This window comes from Plectropomus leopardus, chromosome 15 (assembly GCF_026936395.1).
Source record: "Plectropomus leopardus strain MGB_pleo_1.0 chromosome 15, ASM2693639v1, whole genome shotgun sequence".
NCBI classification, from domain to species: domain Eukaryota; kingdom Metazoa; phylum Chordata; class Actinopteri; order Perciformes; family Serranidae; genus Plectropomus; species Plectropomus leopardus.
This window is the reverse complement of record NC_142190.1, coordinates 20,659,524-20,668,973: the sequence shown is the minus strand read 5'-3', so window position 1 is coordinate 20,668,973 and position 9,450 is coordinate 20,659,524. Positions and strand designations below refer to the sequence as shown.

General features: G+C 39.3%; 1 protein-coding gene and 1 long non-coding RNA gene across 2 annotated transcripts; one reads left to right on the top strand and one right to left on the bottom strand.

Moving 5' to 3' along the window:
- Positions 1–19: 19 nt before the first annotated feature.
- rfxap (regulatory factor X-associated protein) lies at positions 20–3,447 on the bottom strand. The gene is made up of 3 exons (XM_088088349.1): positions 2,735–3,447; positions 1,491–1,604; positions 20–891 (listed from the first exon to the last, which is right to left on the bottom strand). The coding sequence occupies exons 1-3, from the start codon at positions 3,161–3,163 to the stop codon at positions 787–789; spliced, it is 648 nt and encodes a 215-aa protein (XP_087944475.1). The 5' UTR covers positions 3,164–3,447; the 3' UTR covers positions 20–786.
- A 2,513-nt stretch (positions 3,448–5,960) lies between these two features.
- LOC148187290 (uncharacterized) lies at positions 5,961–9,444 on the top strand. The gene is made up of 4 exons (XR_015778932.1): positions 5,961–6,617; positions 6,702–6,806; positions 7,243–7,546; positions 8,762–9,444. It is a non-coding gene; the product is annotated as an uncharacterized LOC148187290 (long non-coding RNA).
- Positions 9,445–9,450: the final 6 nt, after the last annotated feature.

The window sequence follows — 9,450 nt, the reverse complement described above, 5'->3', positions numbered from 1 at the left end:
ACAAAGTCTGACAAATTGGTCAATATTAGCATCATAATTTTACTTGCGTTTTCACAGCAGGATGCAAACTTCAACTTAAAACCAAAGGAAGAACATACAGTAGAGTTCAGTACAACAGAACTAGCATGACCAATATTCATCCCACCAAACTTAAGTTGTGTTCCTTGTTGTATACAGTTTGAATTTACTGTTTAAGGTAAATAGAAAATCTTGTGATAAAAATAAGTCCTGAAAGCTGCATATGACTAAAAACCGGCTCCAGACATGCAGTACACAATTGATTGTCACATGTAAAAACACTTCATATTCAAGAGAAAACAGACATAAGACACTCAAACACACAAATAAATGGTAATGTTATTTTTTTAGCAATGAAAAGAAGGATCAAATTTAGCCCACAGTATGACTGTGTTAGAGGCTTTGTCATCTATACAACTTAAGTCTGCGCATGTATGATCCAATGTCTTGATTATTATTGCCACATGAAGAAAGATAACTAACAGAAAGCATGGGGACTAAAAAGTAAAATCACAATAAGTACACATTTAAATAATTAGCACCACACATGGTTTGATTACATGGCTAGTCTGCTGCTTCAGAAATTCACACCCTCACTTTCACCACCTTGAAAACATTCCTTTGATTCCATGTTAATTTGTCCTCTGTCTGGCTGAGAGAATTCATGTTTACAGTGTTGGGTTAATCCATTTCCACGTGATGTGCCAGTGTTTCTTCAGTGCTCTTTACACATCATAAATACTAAGCTAAAACAGTGACCTGCCGGCGTCAGCAGCCCTGGAACTGCTGCTGTGATTGGCTGCGGCTCTGTGTGGCCAGGAGCTGCTGCTGCTGCTGCAGGAAGCTGATCACCTCTGGACTTCTGAGCAGGGACTGAAGGACACACACACACGAACACATATTAAAATTTTAGAAAAAAATGTAAGAAATATTTCTGTAGATGGAAAGAAGCCAAATCCTCTTAAACTCAAAAACTGATGTCTCTCAGGCTTGGGTTCACATCACGGGTGGGAATCACCAGAAGCCCCAACGATATGATATTATTACGATACTTAGGTCACAATATAATATTAATGCTATTTTAAATGTTTTGTGAGTATTCCAATAACAGCTATGGTGATATATTGCAATTTATTACCTTTCTTCAACTGCATTTTGAAAAAAGTTTATTATTAAATTTATTGTAGCAACATGCATCTAGTGGACTGAAATAAAAAAAAGATTTTATTATTCCAGTAGACTACCAAAAAACTTCATTTGTATTTGCTCTCTCTCTCTCTCTCTCTCTATATATATATATATATATATATATATATATATACTTACATACTTGGCATCTGTGTATCATTACAATATTGCCATGCAAAATATCACATTACTATGTTGCCGATTCCCCCAACCCCCACCCCTAATCTACATATCCCCTTAAAGGGAGGGGTTGACTTGACTTACTTATGACAAAAATAACTTACCAGTCTCTTCTGGTTGAGGACCTGCTCTATCAGAGACGGTCTGGCTGGTCGGTCCCCCATGGCACCCAGACGCTGTTTGTTCACAGACACAGGACGATCTTCTGGGTTTTCCGGCTAAATACACACACAAAAAAGACCAAAACACAAGCAATTAACTGGGGGAATTGTGTTTACATTATGGTTTACAAAAATCTGGAAAACCGGGTCGGGGAATCCCATGAACCAAAGAGTTGGACTCAGGTCATGTAAACTGAATTATAAGTAGGGGTCGACTGACATTGGTTTTTCAGGGCCGATACCAATGCAGGTTATTAGTAGTTAATGAAACTGATAACTCATATTTGGAAACCATATCCATTTAAAATAAAAATAAAAATCTTTCGGTCAATACTTAGAATTTTAATTTAATCAGCTTTACCAAACTCCAATACAAAACTTTAAATGCCTTTAGCAAATGTTTAATCGAAACTGAAAGGTTCAACGTCATATACAGCAATTTCCCTGCAATTTTTTTATCAAGTCAAGTGAAAATTAAAAAAAAAAAAAAAAAAAGAATGAATAAAAACAGCTCCCTGAGGTTTTACACAGTAAAAGTTCCTCCCATGCTTGCACTTTCTTTATGCTTTTTACTTAATTGATTTTTTTGGCAGTCATTAAAATAAATGACCACGGGGATAATCTGTTGACCGCTTATTATAAACTGTGTTAATACCTCTCAAATTCATTTGTAACAATGCATGAAAACGTACAAAAAGTCAAAACAATATCGCATCTTCAGGCTAAAGTCAATATTTAGTGTGAATCATGGAATTGTACAACCAGAACAAAAGGTATCTCAGACAATCAATACTGAGCTTTGGACCTGTCTTGAATGCAACCTGTTGTAAACACACTAGAAGATTAGTATTGTAAATCTCACATTGTTTGCCTAAGATAGTTCAAGTGGAAAGACAGGTCACACTAAATACTTGCAACTTAGCCTGTTTTTTGTTGTTGATTTTTTAACTCTGAAATATTTGCGTTTTAATACTGTACACATATTTCCTGTTTGTTCTGGTTGTATTTTACTAAAGAGTCTACCGAGGACTGAATAAATATGTATGATAATTATAAACTTGCTAAAATAACACAGTTTAAGGCGGCCTAAGATTTTTGCACATTACTGTAGAGTTTACTGTACAACACGATGATGGGTTCACATGAATGCATCTAAGTAAGAAAGTATCAATAACGATGGATCTTACATCAAGTTTTCCACTGGACATGGCTTGATCACTCTTCTTCTTCTTGTACTTGTCTTTGTACATCTTGTTGCGGTGTTTTTTGCACATCCACGGTTTCCTCTGCTTTGCCACCTGCGTTGTGGTCTCCGTGCATCCTTCATACGTGCACTGTTTAGGAGCGTTGTCCCCCTCCGAAGTCTCCTCATCGTTTAGTTCCTCCGGGCTGGCAGCGCTGTCTCTGGGATCCGAAGTGTCCAGAACGTCGCTCTCCTCATCCGGATCATCCATGTCGTAGGAGGAGACGTTGTTTTCCGGTTCGTGTGGCGTTATCACATTTCTGCTGTCCACAACCCCGCTCTTACTCACGTAGTACCTTTGTCCGTCTTTAGTGAGCAGGAGTGTGGAGTCTTTGTCTTTGTTTGTTGATGCTGAATTGTCCTCTTCACTCATGACTGCAGTGAACAAACACAGTGTAGCAGCAGAAGCTAGCTTGCTACCATCGTTCGTAGTCCGCTCTAGCTAATACAGCAGCTTGTTGCCATTTATCCGACAGTTTCTTATACTAATTGACGTGTAGCTGCTTTGTCAAGTTGGTATGTCAGGAAAACACCATGATTTGGCCAATAAATCTTAAATAGATAAACCCACTAGCCGCCAGCAGTCGGACATCTGTGCTAGCCTGTCTTCTTCTGCTTCGTCTTCTTCTTCTTTTGTTATTGGCGGATCGTAAACAGCCATAAGGTGCATACCGCCACCTATTGTACAATCGTGTGTAGCATCATGTCTTCTAGCCACTGTATTTAAATTCTGGCTGTCAGCCGAGTGATGAATGAGAAAGTAAAGAGCACCTTCAGCAACAGCTCTTATTCCTTCTCCCTCCCCTTCAGCTCCTAAGATTCCTTTCAAACTCCACTCATGCACCTCTGCCCTGACTTTCTCCTGCAGCATGTCTGGCTCAGCTGAGTACTTGGCACAGAGTATTATGATGTGCTCTACATTTTCTGTAACTCCACATCTCTCACAACAGTTAGTATTCCTTTTCCCCAGCAGGTGTAATGTGTCGTTTAAGCCTGTATGACCCTCTGTAAGTCTCATTATGACGACTTCCTCCCTTCTATTCCTTTCTTTACAGCTTGTTGTAAGAACTGATTTTTTAATTTTGTAAAGACCCCTTCTTTTCTGATCCTCCTCCCACCTTCTCTGCCATATTTCCATTCCTGTCATCTTTATCATTGCTTTTTCTTCTCCTTTTCCAAGGGAAGTGGGGCTGTGATGTTTTTCTGTGGTGCTCCTTTAGCTAATTTGTCAGCAGCTTCATTTTCTTTAACACCCTCATGTGCAGGCACCCAGCAAAACTGTGTGTCAATACCATCCCTGTAAAGTCTGAGCAAGCTGTGCTGAAGTTCAATGACTAAGTCTTCTCTGACAGTTTGTTGACTGTAAACTTTCCAAAAAAGCTTGTGAGTCTGTGCACACCACCACCCTATCTGGTCTGACCTCCTTTACCCACTGCAGACTGACAATGACAGCCGCCATCTCTGCAGTATATATCGACAAATGATCTGACAGTCTCTGGTATGTGCACACGTATTCCCACACACCCCTGTGTATTCTTAGACCCATCTGCATAAAAGTAGCCGAAATAGTTACTCCTTAGGTATACACTTATTTAAACACCCACCTCACTTATTCTCCATTCCCTTTTCATTTTCCAGGATGCTCTTATCAAGCTTCACCTCAGGGTATAGCCATGGAGGAACCACCCAAACCCTCGCCTTTGAAACTTGGCATACTCCCAACAGTTCTGTAATGCGTTGGTGACTGGGTTTTCCTCTCCACTTCCTTTAAGCTTGACCCAGTATGCAAGTGCTGGATTTTCCCTCCTTATATCAAGAGGAGTTCCATTTGCCTCTATTATTATTGCATTCACTGGGGTTGTCCTCATAGCACCTCTGCAAGCTCTATACTGCAGTCTGTCCACTTTTTGTAGTTCTGATTTTGATGCTGCTCTATAAACTACACACCCACAATCTAATGTTGACCTAATAAGTGCTAGCCTGTCACTGCATTAGCATGTCAATGCATTAGTTCAATACATTAGATAGACCTCTAGTGGCCAAACTGATAATCGCATGCAGCATGTATGATTAGACTGATGGGTTTTAGTAACTCCAATTAAAACCCAAAGAAGCCATGCAGAGCAAACAGAGATATTTCTTATGAGATGTTATATATATATATATATATATATATATATATATATATTTTATGATTTTCTTTTTTTTTTTTTTTTTTACAGCACATGATTCTTGATGACAGTGTAATAAAATACAAAACTGAATTTTTTGTGACACACTATACTATGATTTTTATATTCCATTTTTTGGGATACTGTTCCATGACATTTCATGTCATGCCACACTACTACTACCACTACACTACTTTTAAATAACGTATGGCATACTGTATTATATTTTCAAAATGTTATATGATGTTTTTTTCAGTAGCATACTATTACATTTTTTGAGATTCCATAGACAGAATCCACAAGTTTTTGAAGGAGGTTAGGGTTAGCTAACCCTAACCCTAACATTGTTGGTCCTTTTGTTTTATCTATTATTAATAGTTCACTGACTTCCGTCATCTTTCCAAATGGTTTTAAAGATTAGTAGTTAATTCAACCACCACTGAAATATAAGGTGCTGTAGAGGGTTATTTCAACCAAATTAGTCTCTTTTATTAATTAAAAAGAATACTTTTTACAGCTTGCAGTCTGGTTTCAGCGTCTGCCATAGCACAAAGACAGCCCTTGTCAAGGTCTGCATTGACTTTATTTTAAGAGCCAACCGTGGTGACTGCCCCATCCTGGTGCTTTTATCTTTGAGTACCTGCATTCGATACAGAGGATCACTCTGTTCTCCTGCAACATCTAAATCCTGGGTTAGTTTAAAGGAAACAACTGCTAAATACTTACCTCTCAAATAGAACCTTCTCCATTGTTGTCGAAAGTACCATCTCCTCTGTTGCTCATCTTCACTAAGGGGTTCCTCCAGGGTCCACTTTTGGTCCACTGTTGTTTTCCAAATGCTCCTTTCAAGTCAGATCATTCAGAAACAAGGTGTCTCCCACCTTTATTACACGGATGGCACATAAAGTATCATTACTATATACTATATTCTGACTTTTTAAATGCTGTTTTTAACAACATACTACTGTAGCCTATGACTTTAATGATACTTTGGACAACGAAGTATATGCAACTGTTTTTTCTGGTATTTTCAACGACATACTATAGTATGATGTTTCTATGTTGTTTTTTGACAACATACTATACTATGACCGTTTTATGCTATTTTGAACAACTTGACAGTATGACTTTTTATTCAATTTTAGACAACAGTATATAGTGTGACATTTCTTGTCTGCTTTTAACTAAATGTTGCACAACTATTTTTTATGCTATTTTTAACGACATACTATAGTATGACTTGTTTATGCTATGTTAAATTACATAATATATTATGACTTTTAATGCTAAATTGGATGAAATACTATACATCTACTGTATAATGACATTTTCATGTTTGTACAAAAAAACTATAGTGTGACTTTTTAATGCTACTTTGGATGACACAGCATAATTTAACCTTTTATGCTAATTTGAATGATGTAATATAGTCTATAATGACTTTTTATGCAATTTTGGATTTCTATATTATAGTCTGACTTCTTGCCTTTGTCTCTGAGTCTCAGTGTTTGGGTCCTGTCTGTCCTGGTTAATTCATAACAGAAAGGACTGACCATCATGGACCCAGCTAGCTCAGATTCAGAAATCAGCAACATGCAGTGCACACTCACCATACAAGGAAACCTGCTGGAACAAGACAGATAAACACTCGCAAACGTAAGCACAACAGAACCAGGCTCTATTGAATCAGGTGACACAATGCAGATTTAGTGTCATTCCTTACTTCCTCTGCCTCCCCAGCTCCACCACCTGCTCAGCCCCAGCTGGAGTCGGCTGCTCTGACACCAGCAGTCACGTCACCAATTAAGAGGGAGTCATACGCCACAGACCCAGCACCGTTCACAGGTGATTGCAACCAATGCAGAGGCTTTTTGCTACAATGTTGCATGGTTTTTAGTCAGCGACCATTAACCTTTACTACTGATATCATGAAGATAAGGTACAGTATGTGCTGGGATAATATGGGGAAGAGCACTAGCATATCAGTGAGCTAACCTTCTAGACAACGTATCATTTAAGGATTTTGTGAAGATTATTAAATCCATTCTCGATCACCCAGACTACATGGGAGATGCCTCGGGCAGGCTCCTAAATCTGAAATAGTGGGGAAGAGTCTAGCAGACTTTTCTGTAGACTTCTGGACTGAAGCAGTAGATTTACATTGGTATTAGGAAGCATTATGTAAGTTTTTTTGGTAAAGCATGACTGAACGGTCAAAAGTCTAGCTTGCAACACGTGACTTAACTGACGATTTAAAGTCTCTGCTTTCTCTTACCACCAGAGTGAAAGACAGGACGAGGACACAATGTCAGAAATGCGCTTGGACCATCTTGCTGGCGGCCCCTCATCTCTCACTAACTCACCATGCCCCAACAATCTCCAACAGCTCAGAAAACTCCCACACAATGCACAACCTTGATGCCCCTTCAACACCCGAAGAGCCCATGCAGTTGGGTCAGGCCAAGCTCTCAGCAGAGGAGATCCTGGACTGGTGACTGCCTTTACTGCAGCCAGGCTGGTAACTGTGTCACCACTTGCCCAGTACGCCCAGAGGAGGGAGCTCACCAGTAGCGGTGGGGGTACTGGTGAGTAGCACATCCTCTCTTTCCTCACACACATCTAGATTTGCTTTTCTGACCGCTTAATGTTTTAAGAATTTGTCTTAACCACTGCAGGCATTAATAGACTCTAGGGATTGAAATAATCTGATAGACTACCAGTTATCTATCCAGTGTGGATTTCCATTGCAGCCACTTAAAACCTTGCTAACTGCTGATGCCTTTAATGGCAGTTTCCTCTCCCCTTTCACACAGGGGAGAGGACTCATACTACATACTACATACTATCATACTATAGCACAGGGTCCAAAATGGAACCAAAAAGTCGTACTTTAGCACAGGGCCCAAAATCTCCTCAAAAACTCGTACTATAGCACACAGCCCAAAGTCACCTTGAAAAATAATACTATAACACAAGTTCCTATATGGCACCAAAAAGTCATACTATGACACAGGGACCAAAATCGCACCAAAAACTCATACGATAGCACATGACCCAAAATCATCTAAAAAGTCACACTATAACACAGGGCCCAAAATAGCCTCAAAGAGTCACACTATAACACAGGGCCCAATATGGTACCAAAAAGTCATACTATAGCATATGGTCCAAAATCACTCCAAATAGTCATACTATAGCACAGGTCCCAAAATTGCCTCAAAAAGTCATACTACAGCATAGGGCCCAAAATTGCCTCAAAAAGTCAAATAATGGCACAGGGCCCTAAATCACCTCAAAACATCATACTATAGCACAGGGCCCAAAATCACCTTAAAACATCATACTATATCATAGGGTCCAATATGGCACCAAAAAGTCATACTATAGCACAAGGTCCAAAATGGCATCAAATAGTCATACTATATAGCACAGGGCCCAAATTTGCCTCAAAAAGTCATTCTATAAGGGGTTGGACCCATGAGATAATTCTTGGTGAGGTGGCACTGGGCCAAGTAATGTGATTAATGGAGGACCTGCTCCCCCTGATGAATCACATATGGTTTGGGTTTTGGTTTGGATCAGGTAGTTCTGCAGTGACAAGCAGACTGGGGAGGAGTATGGACTACAGCAAACTGATTTAGGTGAACTTTGTCTTTGGGCTTTAAACTGAACATGGATAATTAAAAACGTAGATGACGGCAGCGCATATAGACGCAGCAGCCAGTAGCTTCTGAAATCCTTGCTACTTTTTTGCCATATTTTTCTATTTTTATTTGATACCATGACCCCTTCTGCTGAAGCACGACTTTACTACGATGGAGAGGCACTTATCAACATCAGGAAAAGTTGTGTGGGTTTTGGACTGAATGCAGCAGACTGTGAGAGGATCCCCACCAGAGGCATGTGCTGAGCGGCAAGTTAGACCAGTGGGGAGCAATGAAACCGAAAGCACCCGACAAAGAGAGGGAAGGAGAATCGGCATCAGGGCGAGGCTGACCCAACTTGGACTGAGAGCTGTTCCTCTATCAAGCCTTCTTCTGGCTAATGTCCGGTCGCAGGAGAGTGGGGTGGATGAGATGCGATTAAGGGCCCATGAAGGCACCAAAAATTCATTCTATAGCACAGGGCTCAAAATGGCACCAAAAAGTCATACTAAAGCACAGGATTCCCAAAATGGCACTGGTAGTAAAAAAAAAAAGTAGTCATGCATAACTCCTAAAAAATATTAATGTTATAAAAAGTTTGAAAAAATATTAATCTAAATTCATAAGCTTAATTTTATATTCAATATTCAATTTCAGTTCAGCTGTGCTTATTAAACATTCCTATGTATGAAACACTGCATGATGTTAGAAGAAATGATTCGCTATGAATTAAGTCATGGTTTCTTTACATTTGAAATGTTGAAAATGAGTTTTTTTCAAATGTGTGAAATTTGAAAGTGTGTTTCATTTACAATGTTGTTTAATAAATCAGGCACTTATCAAAC